This window comes from Falco rusticolus, chromosome 1, assembly GCF_015220075.1.
Source record: "Falco rusticolus isolate bFalRus1 chromosome 1, bFalRus1.pri, whole genome shotgun sequence".
NCBI classification, from domain to species: Eukaryota; Metazoa; Chordata; class Aves; order Falconiformes; family Falconidae; genus Falco; species Falco rusticolus.
In genome coordinates, this window is record NC_051187.1 from 59,595,980 (window position 1) to 59,616,635 (window position 20,656).

The following is a 20,656-nucleotide window of genomic DNA, read 5'->3' on the forward strand; positions in this document are numbered from 1 at the left end:
TGTCATCATTAACCCTGGAGAGCTATGTTTCAAACTTTGACTGTATGTTCTGATTTTCTTGTTATTTTTTTGGCTGGTTTGTGGGTTTTTTTAATATACAGTATCTCCTTTGATCTGTCCAACTGCATCTAGTATTTTATTTGGTTTTTGTTTATGCTATAGATCAAGATGACTGCACTGCACTAGAATGTTATGTCAATGCAGAGTGTGTTATGCTGGAAGATGGTGCTATATGCCAGTGTTTGAAAGGATTTACCAGGAAGGGGAAATCGTGTTATGGTAATAAAAGACATTAGTGCGACCTTCTGGAAAACTGTAGATTGGGGGAAAGGAAGAAAATCTATCTTTTCTCACATTGGCAGCTCTGCTCCATGAGCCATCACAGAAAGGTGCTTGTTTCAAAAAGGATGATGAGCAGAGAACATGTGAGATGAAATGACTAATTAACACATGCCTTATTTTCCCTTGAGTCATGAGTGTTAATTCTATTAATATTAACAAGCAATCAAAGGGATAATAGGAATAAAAGCATAATGTATTTATTTGTAAAAACTGTCTCATTATAAAAGCTCGGTTCGTATACATGACAGTTGATGTATAATTTAGAAGTATTTATTACGGAATCTCTTAAAAATTAGTATTCCTGATGTAATGTTCATATAAAATTGCTGCTCTAGTTTCTTTCTAGCACTAGAAAGAGGCACTAACGTTCAAACAATACATTACTCAGAGTGGTCTTTAAGTTTTTGGACTTGCATACAACATAAATGGAATCACTTTCTTCTCTCATAAAAGCCAAGACAAGAAGGCATTAGAAACAGAACAATTTACCATTTGATGGCTAAGCATGAAGACTCACAGAAGTCTAAGATGCTATGGAAAGGAAGAAAAAAAGTGGAAGATTAAATGGGTGTAAATTTTTCTTTTTATTGTGGTATTTCTTTTTTTTTTTTAAGCTTATGTGGTTTTTTTTCTTAAAACAAAGTTTATTTTTGGGCAGGGTTTAAGAGCTAAGGCTAGTTTTGAAGAGGATCATTCCCTCCAAACAGGGTTTTTTTAATACCTCTAGACCTCCAGTTGAAAGTAACTGGTTGACTATCTTAGGCTTTTTAGAACATCCTCATCAAATTTCATACCAAGAAAAGACCACAAAGCCCTTCTCATTTGCTTCAGATGCACAAATGACAAGTGACAGCATAGTCTGAGGGAGATTCATGATGTAGACATTTCTTTTTATTGATTTACTTGATGTTTTCATGACCCGCGTGTCCCATCTCCTTGTTTTGCCTCACAGATGTTGACGAGTGTGCTGTAAATATGGACCGCTGTAATCGAAATGTGTCAGGGTGTATCAATACGGAAGGGGGCTACGTCTGTAAGTGCCTGGAGGGCTACACCGGAGATGGAGTCCATTGCTACGGTGCGTGTGTGAGGGCTGTGCTGTGTCTGGAGGATGAATGAACAGAGACATGTCTTATGATTCGGGCTAGGCTTCCATCAAGCTGTGAATCTGTCAGATGAGCTGTTCTGCTCCTTTTTGAAAAATCTGGTGACATTTATAATTTCTTCCTTTTTGATTCTTTCCTTCCTGTTTGAAGTGTGGCAAGCTCAGAAAGCGATCAATATGCAAAGCCTGTAGCTGTCAGTGGATGCCTCCTCTCAATGTTTGCACTCTTTTTAGTAGCTACAGCAGGAGACAGAGGAAGAGTGAAGGGGGGAGGAGGGAAGCGGAGGTGAAGCAATAGAGCTTTATTGGAAATCGTTGCCATGAATATAAACGAAAGCAGGTATTGAGTGTGTCATAATACTCATCAAATAATTCCAGGTCTGTTTAATAGTCATGAGGTTCAAGGTGTTGACACTGACAACTTGAGTACATTTAGAGTCTTGTTAATAATCAGACCCACTGATTTTCCCATCCAGCTCTAATGCCAGTGTTTAGTTCATTCCCTACATTTTTTAATTTTTTAATCCATTTTAGCAGTAAAAATGAAAGAACAGGAAGCTTTCCCCCCCCCAGTATTTGACTAGCACACAGTTTGTTCAGAGCTTTATGAGAGGCTTGGCTTCTCCTTCGTCCTTTTCTTTTTCCTTTATAGCCTAATTCAAAGCCCATTAAATTTGTTTCAAATCTTACATAGCCTTTACTGGAATTTGATTCTTTGACACAGATAAGGAGGACTGAAAAATTAAGAACAGTATCATTATTATGGGTAGGGCATGGAAAGTATCAGAGGCAGGAGGTTCGAGAAGGCCTTCTGCCTACATTGTTCAGAGATCCAGAACTCACGTCTTTGAGGATGTTTGGAAGTGCAGGCAGAAGTGACAAGTTCCTCTTGCTACCCCAGTATCACCTACAAGGCATGGCCCCTGGCAGCCCTGGGCTCTCGCTCTCCATGGTACAGTCGCTCAGCTAGAATGATTGTGGTACCTATCACTATGACTGAAAAACAATCCATTATCTTCCTGAAGTCTTTAAGTCCAGAGTATGGTAAGATATGTGTTCACAGCATTTTATAAATGATGCAATGTTGTAATAATGTAAATGGAATTGAAACTTCTTTCGGGTTTGATAACTTACAATGTACTGTAAGAACCAGAAACTGGTAAGTGATTCTGTACTTCGGTTTTAGATGTGTGCGTGCATGCACAGTGTCCAGAAATGTGTCAGTACATCCAGAGATGGTACAAGATGAGTTCATGTTGTGTTGTTGAAATCACATTTCATGGAATATGTTGCAACAGTTTTGTTCCTGTATTTTTACTTTTAAAAGTGCTCTGAATTTTCTGTACTCTTTTAGGCCAGATCCTGCTAATTTTACTGTAGAAAAAGTTCCAGTGGTTTAAGCAGTAATTTCACACAAAATGGGATAGCACATCTGTGATTTTGTTTCCCCTGAGTAGATCTGGCACATGTATTCTGCTGACAGTTCATAAAATGAATAGGAGGCTCCCAAACCCTGGTGTGTGAACTCTTTCAGAGGTCCCACCCTTGAGGTGGGGTGCTCAGGCACTCAGCACCATGTGGGTATCAGTCCTGGGGTGAATGCCAGCCCGGCAGTAGCTGCTGCCGTGGGCTGTGTGGGAGAAGGTGTGGAGGCAGGGTGGGGGTGTGCAGCGGGGTGGGGGCGAGAGGCAGATACCAGCCTAACACCGGCTCTGAGCCTGGAGACTCTTGTCATCAGGGAGGCTCTTTGTAATAATTCAGAGGTTCGCTTCACTGAAGCGTTTACACAAACTGGATAAACCTGTAGGTTTCTAGACCCTTTCTTTCTGGGACCAGATGGGTGGTGCAGGGGGTGGGCAACTCCCTGCTCCCAAACCCTCCTGCTGTCTTAGTGCAGAAAGGGCAACTAACAGCACTCCAGTACTCATCCAGGGTGCAACTGGCATTGCCAAGGTATCTAGTACAAATAAGTCTTCTCTTCAACTCTACTGTACTCATTACATTTCTTGGGGAAGCCTTTCTTTCCTTCTTCCTGTGGAGGTCTTCTGCAGCAGCGTAGCATGCTCTGAGAGGCTGGGGAGGCTCTGATTACTTGGCATAGAAATATGCTGGTTGCTCTTCCGTTACGTTTTCCACAAAGGCATATTTGCACAGGGAAGCTCTTTGGTGTTTTTCCTCATTGTGAGGAGACTGCAATGCTGCAACTGCTGCCCTTTTAACTGATGCTCTGAGGCATTTCGTTCTTCTAACTGCAGACTGTTTGGGTGACAGATATTGATGAGTGCAAGACGGGGTCCCACACCTGTGGAGAGAACGTAACCTGCACAAATACAGAAGGAAACTTCACTTGCTCATGTGCTGATGATGCTTCTGGAACTGGCATCGGTTGCAGTGAGTAAATGGAGCGAGCAATTAAAATGAAGTGGCCCTTAATGAAAAACTGTGCTCTTGTATAAACTGTTATACCTGGGAATTAAGGAAACTCTGTATAGTGACATACTAGGCAGCTTGTGGATCCATTTAGCAGTATTGCTTTAGAAGGCTGTTTTGAGGTGAGCTAAGGAGACCAGATCCGAGTTTAGTTTGGGAATATCTACGTTACAGTTCAATGCTAATTTTTACTGTCTAAATGCAATGACACTTCTATCTAATGGCCTTTACAACCAGCAGCAGAAGTAAATGCTCCTTGGAGGCAACATTTTTGGAAGTGGTTTCAGCCTGTGTCAATTTGCAAACTCCCTGTGCCTTTTTTCTCTCTGCAGAAGGCTAGCACAAGAAATGCACATAATTTAACTCCCATTTAATTCTTCAGAATAAGCTAGTCTTTCAAATTCGGTGGCTAATTTTTCAAAAGAGCTCTGCAACTCTTTAGAAAATCTGGTTACCAATGTAATGAAGGGAGCTGCTGAAGGTTCAGCGCTAGTGACTATCTGACCCTCATTTCAGTTTCTCAATGAGACAGCAGTGTTCTTTCAAAATGTGGAACTGGGTGACTCATATAATCATTTAGACTGGAAAAGACCTTTAAGATCATCAGGTTTAACCATTAACCCAGGACTGCCAAGTCCTTCATTAAACCATGCTTTTAAGTACCACATCTACACATTTTTTAAACACCTCCAGGAATTGATTCCACCACCTCCCTGGGCAGCCTGTTCCAATGCTTCACCACCCTTTCAGTGAATTTTTTTTTTCCTAATATCCAGTCTAAACCTTCCCTGATACAGCTTGAGGCTGTTTCCTCTTGTCCTGTTGCTTGATATCTGGGAGAGGAAGACCTACTCCCACCTGCCTACAGCCTCCTTTCACGGAGTTGCAGGGAGCAATAAGGTCCTCCTTGAGTCTCCTCTCCAGACTAAACAACACCAGTTCCCTCAGCTGCTCCTCATAAGACTTGTGCTCCAGACCTTTCATTCATCATCTTACTCTGTGTCAGCCCTCTTCATCAGAATGAATTTTACTCCAGATGAAATGACTGTCCGATGATGGAGGGACACTGTGATTGTTACAGATCTGTTTCTGCAGAAAATCAGAAGGAAATGATGGTTTTTTAAGTAGAACACCTATTAGGATCCCCACTCCCTTTTCAGTTACTTAAGCTTTCAGTAGTTTCAAGTGTCACTCAGGGAAATGATGATTTTAAATGATGCATGACTTGGAAGTAATGCCTTCTGGTCTCTTAGCTGTAAGTCTGATCCTATGTCTTCATGGGTGTTAAAGCACTGTTCTAATTATTTGCCTAACGAGCTCTTTCAGCAAGCTGAAATTTTCTTTGCAGAATGCAGTCACACCTGGGGTTCACTAAAATCACTCATCCCTTTCCATTCAGGCTCTTTACCATGGCAGTTCTCCTGCAAATGAAATTTTAAAAATCAAATGTTATTGAAGGTCATGTTGCAATAAAACTGGTGTGAGTCATGAAAGTGATTCCATAAATGTGTGAGAGCAATTAGGTGCATTTCTGCTAAGCCATACTGCTAGAAATTCTTTGCCATGTAGATGTTTGGTTCTGACCTATACATTTGCTGTAGCATCAAAGCAGGCAAGGAAGCACCCCTTTTCTGTAAGGGCATGTCTGCACTATAGGTCATGCTGTGCAGAGATTTTAAAGCTACCTTTAAATCTAGCTAGTTGGGCTATCTGTGTAGGTGACTGTGCAATTCAGAGCAGACTACAGAACCCTTTGAAGAACTGGGTCAAGAGAGTTCCCTCCTTCCCCAGTGATGCTGTTATCTGTACCTGAGGTAGCTTGAAACAGTAACAGTCACACGCAGATGCGATCAAGTGGATGACAGCAAAAGTAAAAATAATCCGCGTAAGAACAACAGGTGGCATGTGAAAACTTCTCGGTCTGAGATCCGAAGGCACGAAATACACTTACCCGTCACCTGTACATTATGCATGGTAGAGATTTACCATACCCTAAAGCTGCATAAGTTGCAAAAATCATTTACATGTAAGTAACTAAACAACCAGTGCAGTTTTTATTTGGCGATGTACTCTTTCATCTAAATAGATAGAACGCAGCTTACCTCTGTGGGTCTTTCATTGCAAATCTAGAATCAAGTGTATTTAGTATTTTGATATGAAGTTCTGTGTACCTAAATTTGATAAGCAACATAAGCAAATAGTTAAAATACAAGTAATTGGTTGAAATCAGAGATTTTAACCTATTTTCCTGTCTTGAAGTTCTGGTATTTTGTAAGATCACATTGCTAATGCATCCGAAAGTTTAAGATGTCCTTGTGAAATCCTGTGTTTCAGAATCTACTGTCCCCTCTACTGTTGTGAGCCATGAATACTCTACACACCCTGTGCAAGGTGGTTTTGTAGGGTGCCCTCCTTCATATGAGTCATACTGCCTCCATGGTGGAGTGTGCAACTATGTTTCTGATCTACAAGACTATGCCTGCAAGTAAGTGCAGAAATTTGCATTGTCTGCGCTGGTGAACGGTATCCTTAGGGCCCATCTGAGTGCAGACAGTGAAGTGTTTGTCCACACATTATCTGTTCATCACTCATGTTAGCGCAATTATCATTAGACTCAGCTCTTTTCTGTATGTTTCTGAAAGGGGTCACTCCATTCACCCCAACTGCAAATAATAATAGGATTGGGTTTGTTCCCTGAGCACTACGTTCTTTGCTTTGGAAATGTAAGATAAGTTGTTAAATGGCTTTATGAAAGAGGTGCTTGCTGTCTCTCCTGTACATACCGTGCTGACTTGTACCTCCCTGTTGGCCTTGCTGTTCATGTGTAGCACTCACCGGGATGGAAGAGGACACCTCTGTCTTGTCTTCTCTTATGGTGACCAGGTAGAAGTCTGGTGTCAGCATCTTCCCTTACAGTTTGAAGAGTCTTGGTCCCAACATTGTGGTCCTCCTAAAGACAGGGAGACATGAAACCTCAAAACCAAGACCTCCTTCCTCCCGTTGATATTTTTGTGAAGCCTAATTCCTCATTCCCCAAATGCAGTTACCGATAAAAGCAAACAGAATCTCATATCTCCAGAAGTCAGCCTTGGCCTGGTCTATGTGACAGCCTAGTCCCATGGGGTAATAATTTCTTCAAAACCATCAGTGCTGGAGTTTGTGTAACTTGTTTATATTTGAATCTGTGTTCTATGTTTCTTCAAATTCAAACATGAAAGTGTTTACCATGGGACAAATCCAATGCCCGCCTTCTCCTCTCGGGTCTCACCTGGTACATGAGGACCTGTGCAGGGGATGGATGCTGTTCTGTAGTGGGCAAATCTCCCTCTGTGTCTGAGTAACTCAGATGGTCCTGGTACAACCCTGGAGTGAGGAGAGCAAGCTTTGTGCTGAAGCATTCCTTTGACCCACCATTCCCCCAGATCCTTGTACTGCATGCAGGAACCTCTGTACGAGATTCAGGCCATTCCTGCAAGCACTGTCAAATCCTAGGCTTTCTAATTATTAAATAGAGTGTTCTCCCCTGCCTACAGACCTCTGTACCTACAGGAATATGAAAAGAATGTCTCTTATGTGCATACATGGAAATGAAGTGGATGCTCTGTGCCATGGATTTCTTAAGTTCAGCAAAACCCTTGGGCAAAGCCATTACAGGAGATGGACTCATGGTCATCTCTGGTATTTGTTATGAATTTTTAATGTAAATTTTAGAGGCATTGAAAACGATCTTTTTTTTCACCTCATTGAGTTTCTCCTATTGAAACTGAAGAGCCTACAACTGCAGAACTTTCAGATTGGATCGCATCTTTTTTTCTTTTATTTGTTAGGTGCTAGTGCATAATAAGAATCCAAATGTATGTATTCTTCAGTTCTGGAAGTGGAAGCCATTTGACAGATTAAGGAGCAACCATGCTTAGCCATGTTCTTGGGGGCCAGGGTTTGTTTGTGCCAATTTCTCACATTGATGAACTCTCACTAGATGGCAGCATTTATTCATGTAGGCTCTAATATATTAAATACCGAAAGGAAGTAATGGAAAAATGTTATCTAGCAAAAATCACCTAACAAACGTGATTTGTATTTTAGTTAATAAAAGCTTTTACACTAGGAAGTAGATCTTTTAGTTTGTTTGGAATTTGTTGTGATCTTACACTGAAAAATTAGCCTTTTTCTGCCTTTCAACATATATGCATTCTAATTTGTGACAGAATGAGAGTGCCAGACTTAATAGTGAATGCTGATATAACATTTTCAGGACATTAGGTAAAAGCTGCTTCAGGTCAAATCCTCCTTCTTTTGACTTAGGAAAACTAGACCAATAAGAATTGGGAGAAGGATTTGAGCCTACATTGCTGAGAGACTGTTTTGAACTGAGTAGACTTTTCATTTTTTACATTTATTATTATTTCCTTTTTTATGTCTCTTGCCTCGGACAGTAAAGCTAGGCTGAGATTCTTTGATGTATTACTTGCTTTCTAGGAATTTTGATTTGAGGGTTTCATACCCTGGTAAGATATTTCTGCGTTGGGTTTTACAGTGGTAAAAATGAACAAATAAACAAAAACTCTGTACAGAAGAAGCTTGTATTAAAACTAAGTTATGAAGATCTTTCTAATCCACACAATTTTTTTTAAACACTTTCATTCATCTTTTATATTAAACTAAGGATTCAGATTAAAATTTGATTCCCTTAATCAAATCATTCTGAAAATAAAAGTAAGTCTTATATTGCATATTTCAAAGAAAGGAAAGCTTGCTGCTGGAAACAGTTACATGGAAAATCTAACGGAAACACTAATCACACAGCAGGATTTTAGAGAAAATTATTTTTTCTATTCTTTACCTGCTGGAAGCTGGAAATTATAACATCTCTGTATAATTCTATAGCTGACTCAGTAGCTTTACAGTAAAAAAAAGTCTTTTAGTATTGAATTCTACAGGTTCTGACAGCCATTCCTTTAAGGTCATTTTGTCTTCATATCTAAATTCAACCAGATATTTCTGTAGTGGGTGCCAGTGGTAAATCAGTATGCAAGGCGGCTGAAATGATGATCTGGGTTTTTTCCGCTGCCGCCAATTACAAAGCGTGCTCCCTTCCTTTTGGCAGCTGTGTGACGGGATATGTCGGGGAGCGGTGCCAGTTCAGCGATCTGGAGTGGTGGGAGCAGCAGCATGCCGAACGGGTGAAGATACGGAATATCACCATCGCCGTGTGTGTAGCAGTGCTGGTCCTCCTGCTTCTGCTGGGGTTCCTAGCTGCCTACTGCCACAGGTAGTGCTTCCAAACATGTGCTGTGAACATATGGCACAGGGACCAAGGCGTTGCTCACTTTCAGAGAGGGCTTATAGCGAAGAATGTGAGCTGTTCCTCACCTTGTGGAAATTGCTTTATTATCCTTGCTACTCTTGCTCTTCAGTAATTGCATCTACGAACAATTCAGAAAGTTCTGGCAGTACTCACATCGGTGTTAATGAGTGATATGTGTTGGGGGGAAGAATAGATCTTCTTAGGTTTGAAGAAGAGCTATAATTTGTATTGACAAGAGAGTTCAGGAGCATGCTATTTGCTTCTTCCTTGGTTTTCCTTAAAAGTTCTAGATGTCTAAAACTGTCATGTTAGGGTTTGGCTCTTCTTTGCTAGCTATCCCATTAGTTTGCTTTTGCTTCCCTTTCAGCGTGGAATGGCACCTGAAAGCTTCCTTACCATAGAGAAAAGCAGCGTACTAACCTTCCAACAGCAAACCTCCACAGTGACCTCCAGCAACGAATGTGAAAGAAGTTTTCCTGGCAGTAGGAAGAGTAAAATCAGGGATGGGAGCCTAAGGCACATCTGTTGTAAAAATACTGCCTGGCATTTTCCATGGCTGTAATGGATTGTGCAGGTCTGGGATTCTTCTCATGGCAAAAAGAATGCCTACAGTCACTATTTAAGAACCCAGTCTGATGTGAAATTAAATGTCATCGATGTCTCTTGGACTGGAAAGTATTCAGCATTTAATAAGTTAGAGTCTTTTGGCCATGACCTTGGCAGATAACTGTTCTCACAGGCTCTTGTCTAAATGCATAGTTATATCTAAAAGCAAACAAACAAAAAGCCAGACAGCAGCAAATCAAAAGTCTCCTGCTGCATGTTGACCTGTACTCTGTGTGCAGAGGGTTTGTTTGTGGTTTAGGTTAATTTTAAAATTAGACTTTCCTAGGCATAAAAAGTTAAGCTGCAGAAGAAGTTAACCATGGAAGCTAATATTTTTCATTCTTATTTAATGGTTCCTAGCATATTTAGTCCATAAAAGTAGTGAAGCAGCCACATTTCTTATTTTCTATTAACTAATGGTAGAAGTCCAGAATTAAAGCTAAGCACAGCCTGACTTGTTCTCATGACCTGGGATTCAGAAGCTAATCAGTGGAATGATACATACAGAATAGACAAATTGTGACATTCTTGTATTTCCCATATATGTCACATAAGCTATCATGAAAAAATAGCCAGAATACGGCTGGGTTTAAGGTGTGAAGATATTCAACCTCTTCCCTTCCTCTCTCTCCTGTCATTTCTCCCTGATTTACCTTTCTTGCCAAATGCTTTTGATCAATAGAACTATTTACCTCAACAACAAGTTTTCAATTACATGCTTGATTGAATTTGTACCACAGCTATTACTGGCATAACTAGATCAAAATGAAACCACTGACCTAAAATCCCTATTTAACCGGAGTTTGGAAACCAGTATTTGGGTTGAAATTGCTATACTGCTTTTTCATGTAATCTGCTGTATTTTGAAATGTACCAGTTATGTCTGTAGTAGTCTGTTCCTTTCTCTGTAAAATGGAGATGCCTATATCCTTTTAATTAGAGCAAATTAAGATGGAGATCTACACCTGCCAATCTGAAAAATGTGTGAACTGTAGGCCAAGAATACCAAAGTATTGTGTTGGTTTGTTCAATGGCTGTAGTCTGCTGAAGAGCATTGTGTTATTAATGTTAGGTTTATGTAGTCCGACTGTATAGTATGCCAAATTTCCTATCTTCCTTGGGGAGGAAAGAAAAAACTCTTTCCCACCTACAAAAAAATCTAAAGCACAGCTTTAACACCTCGAATCCCTCCACCACAATTGGCCAAGGCTATGCAAAAATCAGCAGTAGGACTGGGATTAGGATTGAGAAATTTTTGGCCTCTTGGCCATGCTCAGTCAACTAGGTCTCACTGCCTCGTCTGCCTGTGCGGAGTCACACGCAAAGACCCCTGTGCCCACCGAGTCCATCCGGCATCTGTTACTCTGCATGCTGTAAAGTAAGATGTAGAATTTGTGACCCTTTTGAGCAGGGTGTCCCGCTGAGGACCATGCCTGCGTCTGAGTGGGGTCTGTGCAATGGGTTTGTAACTTGAATTTTGAGTAACTTCAGTTTTGTCAGCGCTATGAGCTGCAGTGCAGAATGGGCACATCCAGGTGACAAAACATGAACAGCGGCCTTGCCACAGTGTCAGGAAAAGTCAAAATGGACTAATTTACCTTATTTCTCAGCATTCTGCTCTGTGGATATACCCTCAGATCTGACACCTATTTGATTTTGTATTAGCAGTCCTAGTCTTATCCTCTAATGAAGACAATTTTTTTATATATTATTTTTTATTTTTGTAATGGTTGAATACACAGGAACATGTTATAGAGAATCTGGGGAGAAAATCCATGGTGGAGACAGGTCTGTCTTGTTTCTAGCAAAAAGCAAATTTTATTTATATCCAATTTTCATGAATGGAGCAATGTATAATTATGGTAGATGTATTTTCCCAGTTAGTATATGAATGCAATGTAAATAGAAAAGGAAAATTCCTGTTTTCTTTGGCACATGTCTATTAAATTTCATTTTAAAATAGATCAAGTAAAAGGATGTTACAACTTGAGAATTCCAGAATTTGAAGAGTGTAATATTAATTTCATTAGCTGATGTCTAGGAAGAGAAAAAACATGTATGTAAAGTCAGTAAAGATGTACTAATTCGTATCTCCAGCAGTGTCAATGAACTCTTTTTCTTATGACCGTGTTTTCTATGTGGGGGCTTATATGGGCTTTTAATACTGCCTCATTGGTGGTTGCTGTTTAACTGCAAAAATAACAGATTTTGAATTTTTGGAACTAGCCACTTAGAGCTGATTTATTTGTATTCTTTTCCAACTCCAGGTTGTACTCTTGGCTTTTTTGTCCTCTTGAGCTAATTCTGTTAGTCATGCTTTTTCCTGGAAATACCTTAGTTCCAAGCTTTTTGAGGCTTTCAGTCTGTTTATTTCATAGTAATTTTGGAAACGGTTGTTTTTCCTGAATTATTCAGGTGAATACAGAAGCAACTTTAATAACTCTAAGTATAAATGGTGTATGAAAATATGGTCAGATTTTTATTTCTCAGCTTCACCCACAAACACTGTTTCTAGTGTTGGCTGAAACCTAAATCTTGGTAAGAGGAATGAATGTATTATAAATAGAATAACATAAGGAAATGGAAGGGGGTAGTTAAAATTATGAGGCCTATTGGTTTTTTTCTAATGAATTACCCTTCACAGATGACACATTAGAACAAACATTTGTTCACTCCTTACTGAATTTTTCGGACAAGCTGTTTTAACCACAGTGCAGTAATTGACAGCAATGCGCCCTTTCAAACCAATGAAAGAAAACAAAATATACGTCCCTTATCTAAATGCCTATAGAATAATGTGTGAAAGGAAGTAGCATCTGTTCCTCCCAAAGAAAACTAATTTGTTTAATCTTTTGTTCTGTTGCAGAAGTCAGAACTTGTATAAGAAGAATCTCTATGCAGAAGCGATAAGGGATGACAGCAGCCACACTGACGAGAACGTGACACCTACTAGCAACAAATCTCAGGTAACTATATTGACGTGGAGTGGGGAGAGAAACAGGAAGGATCAAAGTGTGTTAGGGATCCACTTGAGATTATCCATCAAATAATTCACATCTTAAACATATTAAATAACTGCTAGAGTCATCAAGTGCTTTGCTGTGAACCCTAGTTCATCTTACCTCATTGTTATCCCTCAAAGTTCACAGCTGCCGGGCTGTATTGCAACCATTAGCCTGTGTTATTGTTAGCTTTGAACACAACAGTTGGGGAACTGTGTTCTAAATTAAGGAAATGGCAATGTGATGACATGGCATATCACAGAGTTATTTTCACAGGAAAGTATGCCCTCCATAAGAAAGGCTTCTTGGAAGCCAAGTATTCTGTGTGCTACATGAGATGTTGAACTTTATTTTGGGGTTTGATGAAATTAAATGTCTTTGTATTAGAGGCTGCTGCCCTGTAAAGAAAAACAAGGATGTTATCGAGAATTTGGGAGGGAATATGTAATACCAGTTCTACACTGGTGTAGGTAGAAATGCCATCATGATCTGGTTGTACTAGCCTGTTTCTGTTGTCATTTTTAGACTTGTATCAGAGAATTGGACTCCATAGGATCTGATCTAAAGACCTGATTCTCACTGGCATTAAAATGACATTACACTGTTGGGTGATTGCAATTGAAACTTGAAGTTAGCAAAAGTGACATAAATGGCATCTGTGGATACTTTTGTGCACAGTCCGAGACTCCTTTCTCAGAATGGCATGACTAAGCCTGAGAGCTAAGCAGCACACGCTTCAAAACAAGCACAGTTATGCCAGTGGAAAAGACTACTGGAAGAGTTTGTACTTGTATGGCATTGGTGATAAACTCTAGCAAAGCACCTACCTTTATACTACACATGTAACTACACATGTACTTCTCTGGTGCAGGTATTACTGCAAAATTTTCAAGCCTTTTGCACCCAACTGTAGCTGGAAAGGTGCAAGAACTGTCTGCATAGTATTCAGGGTCACAACAGCATTTGACTTTAAGTGGCCTGAAGTTTGACTTTGCTCCAGATCTTTGAGTCCAGAAAGAGATGAGTTTGTTCTACTTGAGAATCTCTTTGAGGGATCGAATATCATGGAATATTTATAGTGCAAATCCAAGGATTTTTAATCAGCCTGAAGAAGGCCTCACAAATGGTTTAGATTGAGTATCTGGCAGGATTTGTGAGTGGGTAGCCACTGAAATGTGCTATCAAACATATGTTGGGAGTACCGAATTCGCTTAACCCTGGTTACGACATACTGTTCCTTAGCTGGTCAACTGCATACTCTTGTGGACCTTTTATTACCAGCACTTTGTTCCTCCAGCTACTGGACAGCAAATGTGCTGAATCACGGCAATGCCATCATTTGTTCACAGCAGACACAAAACCCACAGCTTGCAAAATATCTGAGGCTGGGAAAATCAGAAACATTTGTTGAGACTGAGAACAGCTCGTTGCCTGGGAGCAGTGCTCTAGCAGGCCTGCAGCTCATCGGCTCTGTCCCCACCTGCTGTTGTCCCCACAGTTAATGCTAGTGGTCAATGACATTTTTGCTGAATATAGGAGTAATTAGGCAGCTAAGCAATGGACTGAATCAACAAAAATAAATCCAACCTACTCATCTATTACACATTCATGTTAAATTTCGCCGTGCATTCTTGCACTGGGAGACATCAAAAAAGTTGAAGTAATTTATTGCAAATGGCTTGTTGCATGCTGGAAGAGGAAGTCACTGACCCTTTGCTAATTATGGCTGCTTACACAGCATACACACATAATTACTGTTAATGGATTCCTGTGGTTTCATGCATGTGATAATCTCTGTGCTGATGTAGCCATTGAAGGTTAAATTCAGTGGGGCTTCATGCATGCCTGCATTCAGGTGTAGAATTGCCAAAAAGCAGGAGGAAGATGTCCATCTCTACTGTTCACTTAAAGTGGGTCATTGAGGAGCTTTATGTAAAAAAAGAGACTATACTACAATGGAGACAGAAAGCTCTATAGCTCCTCAACTCTTAAGATACTGACATAGGTTTTTGGGGGCCACTGATTACACAATATTAATAATACTAATGAAGGACTTTGTATGGAGACTGGATGATGTGTATGCATTAAATGTAAAGAGCTCATGAAACTCACACCTTTTGTAGCCCGCAGTGCTACTGCTTATTTATAAGGCTGGGAAGAGGGAGTGCAAAGACTTTCCTTTTCTTGCCAACCTAGGTAATGTAGAAGACAATTAGTTTTTATGCTATCACATGTATCAATGCTAGATATCATGATACTGCAAGTGTATCTATAAATTGTCCAAATGTCATTCATTTTCCCTTCTGTTCTACCAGGTGAGGCTATGTTTAGCTGAGGACATGCCTGGGTATTTTTTCACATTCTTATTAAGAGGTCTATAAGCCAGGCTAGATTTGTTCTAGGGATATGTAAGCCTTGGTAAACTTCTGCACATGCCTGGATTTTGATGCTGTTCTGAGACTTTTCATCCAGCAAGCGTTCTGCTTTGTGCAGGCAAAGATATTTTGCAGAACTGTGTGTAGCTGAATCTCCTCCTGGGGGGTCTGTCACATGTGGGTTAGCAGCTGTAAGTCTGCAGATTTTATGTAAATTAACTGATGCCTAAATAGTTACACCTGCTACATCTGTGATCTATCCACATAAATCCACCAATTATCCACCTGGACCAATGAATCTGTCAGGCCTTCTGTTGGAATATCTTATTTACAGACTTCTTCCTTTCTTCCCTGTCTCTACTCTTTAAACATTCGCCCCTTGACTGAATTTCCCTCTGCACCATTTCAACACTGTTTCATATACCCCTGGTTTTTCTTTTGTCCCCTGGTCTCTTCAGCACGTTCCCCCAGAGGGTCCCATCTTCTGCTTCCAAGGTGTCACTTCCACTGTCATCATGGAACTGCACCCCTTGAGTGGTGCTAAGAGCCAGAAAATGGAGGCTTGCTTCCTTCCCTGTGTCTGATAGGGTTTCCTGCTGTCTGTTTGTGGGTCTTTTCAACATTTTAAAAGTGGCCCTCATTATTATGGAGGGGGTTGATTTTCATGAACTTTTGTTCTTGCATCTGGAAAGGGCTGATCTGCAAGGCAGGAGAACGGGCAGTTTTTTACTAGACTGGGACTGCACACTTTTCAAAGAAAGGTGGGGCTGTCATCAGCTCAAATGTTTAATTACCTGCAGGGGAAGGGTCATCCCAGAAGCCAGGATGACCTTTTCCCCCCTGCTGTGGTTGGACTGCGGCCTTTCTAGTTTGCCTCTTGGGTTTCAGAAAATCAGTTCATTTTTATATTAATTTGGGCTCTGTATGTTTTGTGCATATTGTATGTATTTGCAGTTTGTGGTTGTTAAGGAGTGTAACAGTTCTCTGGAGACTAAAGTGGTTGATCTAATTGAGTGTGAGACAGCAGATCCTCATCCTGCCTGTCCTTCAGAATACGGTGAGTAGGATTTCCTTCCTTATTAGATCTCTCCTCACCATGGTACCAGCAGGAGCAGTGGCTGATAAAGGAGACAGGGAAATCAAAATTGTATTTCTGGCCTGTTTAAAGCTGCTGTGCACAACAGAAGCCATGCTTGTATTGCTGTGAAGAGACGGTTCAGTCCTTCGCTTTGCAGATTGTTCATAAGAAATTGCACTACAACGGTGCTTTTACACTCAGAAGCCAGATGCTTCTTGTGATAGTAATAATATTGCATTTACGTAGAACTTCACAGGTTTGTTTCATAGCAAATGAAGTTATGCCCATCATACTGATGGGGAATGTATATCCATGGAACGATACACTTTAACAGTCCTCATCCATTCAGGCAGGATTACTGAAATGGTGTAAGGAGGCCAGGTCTTCCCAGTGTATTGGGCCCGGCTGAGCCCCACAGCAGCCCTCCCAGCACTGTGCTGGTGTTGGTAGCTGGAAATGTGGTGATAACACACCAGTGCTCTGGCCACTGCTGAGCAGCGCTGCAGCATCAAGGCTGGCTCTCCAACATGCCCCTCGCCTCTCCAGTAGGGTGGGGGTGGGCAAGATCTTGGGAGGGGACACAGCCAGGACAGCTGACCCAAACTGACCAAAGGGACATTCCATACCGTATGATGCCTGCTCAGATGTAAAAGCTAAGGGAAAGGAAGAGGAAGGGGGGGGGGCATTTATTATTTATGGTGCTTGTCTTCTGGAGCAACTGCTACACATACCAAAGCCCTGCTTCCTGGGAAGTGGCTGAACATTGCCTGCTGATGGGAAGTTGAGAAAAACATCTTTTGTTTTCCTTTGCTTCCACATGGGCGGCTTTTGCTATTGTGTCATTAAACTGCCTTTATCTTGACCCACAAGTGGTTTTTTTTTCCATCTTGGTCCCCACCCCATCCTGCACTGCCATTTTGCTGAAGAGAGGAGTGTTATAGCGGCTTGGTGGGCATCTAGCATCCAGCCAAGGTCAACCCGCTGCACCCAGAAAACTTTTGCCTTGTGGCAGCAACTGCAGTTCTGCTTTTTGTGTTAAACAAGGTGTATGACTGCTTGGGGCATGTTTGGTGCTTAAACAAAGGTGAGATGAGTGAAGGAGATGTGCTTCTCATTCCTGGTGCAAGGGCAGCAGGCAGCACAGAAGCACACAACAGGCTTCCATGGCCCCCAGGTTACCAGCTGGACCCCTCCAAGTTTGAAGAAATGCTGCCTTATAGATGGCAACTGAACCTCCTAATTGCTCAGACAGTGAGAACTGATGGAGAAAGACTGGTATCCTTAACCATTTGTCTTATTTATCATATATAGCTCCTAACTACAGAAGTTACTAGAGGACCCAGTTTGCATCAGTCATTTAGAAATATGCAAAGAGAAATAATTTGAGGATACTTGAATGGGCAGGCATCTTGCAAGATTTTCAAAATTGCCCATCCTTTCCTTAGATGCATGTTGGGAAGTCACTTTATTCATCAGTAGAAAATATGCCTCACATTTACTTGGTTGGACTAATTTTGTGAGCATGTGTACAACTGTATTGTCCAGCAAAGGAAGCCTGATGTTTCCCATTAGGAGGCTCTGTTTTCATTTATAGTTTTAACAGATGTAGCTATTGGAACAGAAGTTTCCCATGACAGGTGTCTGGGGTTTTTGTAGTTTAAAATCTTAGCAAAAGTAGTTCAACCATTTTAGACAAGATTGGTAAATAATCTTGTACCATGCCAGTGAATAATTCTAAGATCTTTTTACTGTGGAGCAGAGGCTTTAATTTTGCCAGGCCTTTAATTTTGCCCAGTCTTCCTGTCACGGGCATGCTTTTTCTTGTTCATATGTATTAAAACAGAAAACCATTAAATTTTTCTAGGACAAGTAATTACTTAAAATCTAAAGGAAGTTCTTGACTTTGCCTGCTTCTCTAGTTCTTTTGACGGGAACTGTTTTTGTAATCTTCCAAACTCGATTCTGTGCTCTCCTATAGCTGTCATTAGCTTTCATTCAGCTTAGTTGCTGTGAAGCTTCTCAAATGGCTATCAGTAATACATATCTGTTTTCTCCAGTGGAAGAACAGCCTATAACATACGACAAAGCAGCAGAGACTTTGGCAGAAGAGGAGAAAGAACAAGGCTGTCAACAACAGGTTCCTGTTGGTGAGAAATCGCATCAGCCCATGGGAGCAGCGAAGGGCCCTCCCCAGGCTCCCTGGAGCATCTGCCCCAAGCCCCTGCTGGAAAGGGAGCCCTGCGAGCTTGCCCCAGCCAGCCTGCTGATGCAGCCAGACTAGAAGCAGCCTGGGTTTGAGTGGGAAAAGGAGGAAGGAGGAAGTCAGTAGAGAATGGGAACTCATGAAACACTGAAGCAACCCTCATTTTTCCATTAAAATCTTCTTTAGAAACCCCCCCCCACAAATCAAAACAGAACAGAGAAGTCCTTCTCTGTCACCTCTGCTTGGAGGAATTACTGTGAGCAATCTATTAGTACTCTATAAGTATCACTTTAAGGGTCACTGCTGCTAACTTCATTAATTGCCTGCTAAAAGGACACCGAGGGGAAAACAGACGAGTGGGTGACTTGTCAGAGAGAGTTATTTTCTAATGGAGTTTGTTGCTAGTGGTCTTTACACATACACCGAGTCTAGGAACTGCCTGGAAAATGCTCCACAAGGACAACTTCAGAGAAACTGGAATGGAAGATGATGCAGGAAAGTTAGTTAAAAATTAATCTTTTTATTAAAATATTTTCATGGACATTTCAAGCCTCTCCCTGGCACTCCTGTCAGGCCAGTGTAACTTCTTAGACTCCACTAGAATTATTCTTGTATCTGCTTCTGTCAGTAAGCACTGAATGAGCTCTTGCATTTCTCAGGTTTGGTGGACTGGAGGGTTGTTTGTGAGCATATGGCATTAATAATGGTCACATCTATGAAGTGAGAGTAACATTTGAGAGGAAAGGTGATGCTTCCATTAAATTTTCCAGTCTACGCTGGTCCTTCAGAGCATTACAGAATTGTTTCTGGACTGAGGTAGTGGGGCTGAGTCTGCTTTCAGTCCTGTGGGGAAGCATGTGCTGGAGCTGTCCTTGCCCCACACAAGTGTGTCTGGCAGCAAACCCTGGTTTGTTATACGTTATATAGAACTTAATGTGGGAAAAGAAGTCCAGCCAGTTGCTGCTCCAAAAGAACAGAGGAGTGGGACAATGAAACAAAAAAACTCCTCAGTTTTGACTGACTTCCACATAACTGATTTGTGCTGCTTGATAAAATCCATGGGAACAATTGGAAAACAACACCGGTTTTCCTCACGTCTGGCTTTCTAACAGCTACAGTTCCCTTCCAGTTATTTACTAAGAACTAACTCACTTATTTATCTCTGGTATATACAGCATGGTAGCTTACTTGTTTATCATATCAAGTGATTCTCACCAGTGGTCTTGACTTCCTAAGGTCATTTTCACAACTTCCAGAAGGTATCTGGAAATCAGCTACATTAGTAATAATTTTTCCTTGCAGGGGATCTCTCAGTCCTGTGTCATTGAAGCCTGCTACTGTAACTGTCAGGCACCTTCTTTAAATATCACTACAGTGTCCACCACTAGTGATCCTTGTAATTCATTAGCTGGATTATAGTGGCAAAAGTTGTTTGTTTACCATCCTGCTTTTTGGTTTTTAGTAAGTTATAGGATGTTGCAATTTGCTTACAGGCTCTGTAGGCCAATGATGGGAAAAGAGTATTGAAAGGCTCTTACCCCTTTTCCAAAACAATTACACACTTGAGTAACTTTTTGGAGTCAGTTCTGATTTATGTTGATGTAAACAGTAAGAACATTGAGCCCAAGATGTCTGAATTACAAAAATTGTAATGCTTTGTTGTGTAGAGAGTTGTCACTCATTTGTTTATCTTCTAAAGTGATTTTTGCTGGTAGTTTTGAATTGTGGAGTCTGTTTTCTAATCACATCAGTTCTGAATTGAGAATAAACTTGTACAATGGGCATTTCCAGAGATTAGTTAAAACTAGTAGCAATGAAGACACATTCTCTTGTGTGAATGATAGCATGGGTACTTCCATGGAAAGAATAATAGCTGAGGAGAGTTGGCACACTAAACCGTATTCAGGCGAGGGCAACCACTGGCTTGAACCAACTGTATTTGGTAGATTTTACTTTAAGTTCAGTATAGTTTAATTTCATTAACATTATTAAAAGCATTTAGTTTGGATTCCTTGGTCTTTCACAGTTCATTACTGATCTGATGTATTTTGATGGGAAGAAAGTCCAGGTAAAAAGGCCCTGATTCAATAAAGCATTTTATTTCCATGAGAGCTAGACGGTAAAATGACTTTGATCCCTGCACTTTGATTATCTCTAGTTAAATATGTTTGTGTGCTTAAAATAAAAGTGTTGTGTTGACTGACAGT

At 40.8% G+C, this 20,656-nt stretch overlaps 1 protein-coding gene across 1 annotated transcript in view; it reads left to right on the forward strand.

Moving 5' to 3' along the window:
• EGF (epidermal growth factor) overlaps positions 1-18,638 on the forward strand; it is a 60,826-nt gene extending 42,188 nt beyond the window's left edge. The window contains exons 18-25 of the mRNA XM_037381133.1: positions 163-279; positions 1,295-1,420; positions 3,719-3,838; positions 6,212-6,362; positions 8,985-9,149; positions 12,658-12,757; positions 16,123-16,225; positions 18,304-18,638. Of these exons, the coding sequence (XP_037237030.1) occupies positions 163-279; positions 1,295-1,420; positions 3,719-3,838; positions 6,212-6,362; positions 8,985-9,149; positions 12,658-12,757; positions 16,123-16,225; positions 18,304-18,527 (1,106 nt within the window). The 3' untranslated portion in view covers positions 18,528-18,638. The remainder of the gene's footprint in view (positions 1-162; positions 280-1,294; positions 1,421-3,718; positions 3,839-6,211; positions 6,363-8,984; positions 9,150-12,657; positions 12,758-16,122; positions 16,226-18,303) is intronic.
• The last annotated feature ends 2,018 nt before the right edge of the window (positions 18,639-20,656 follow it).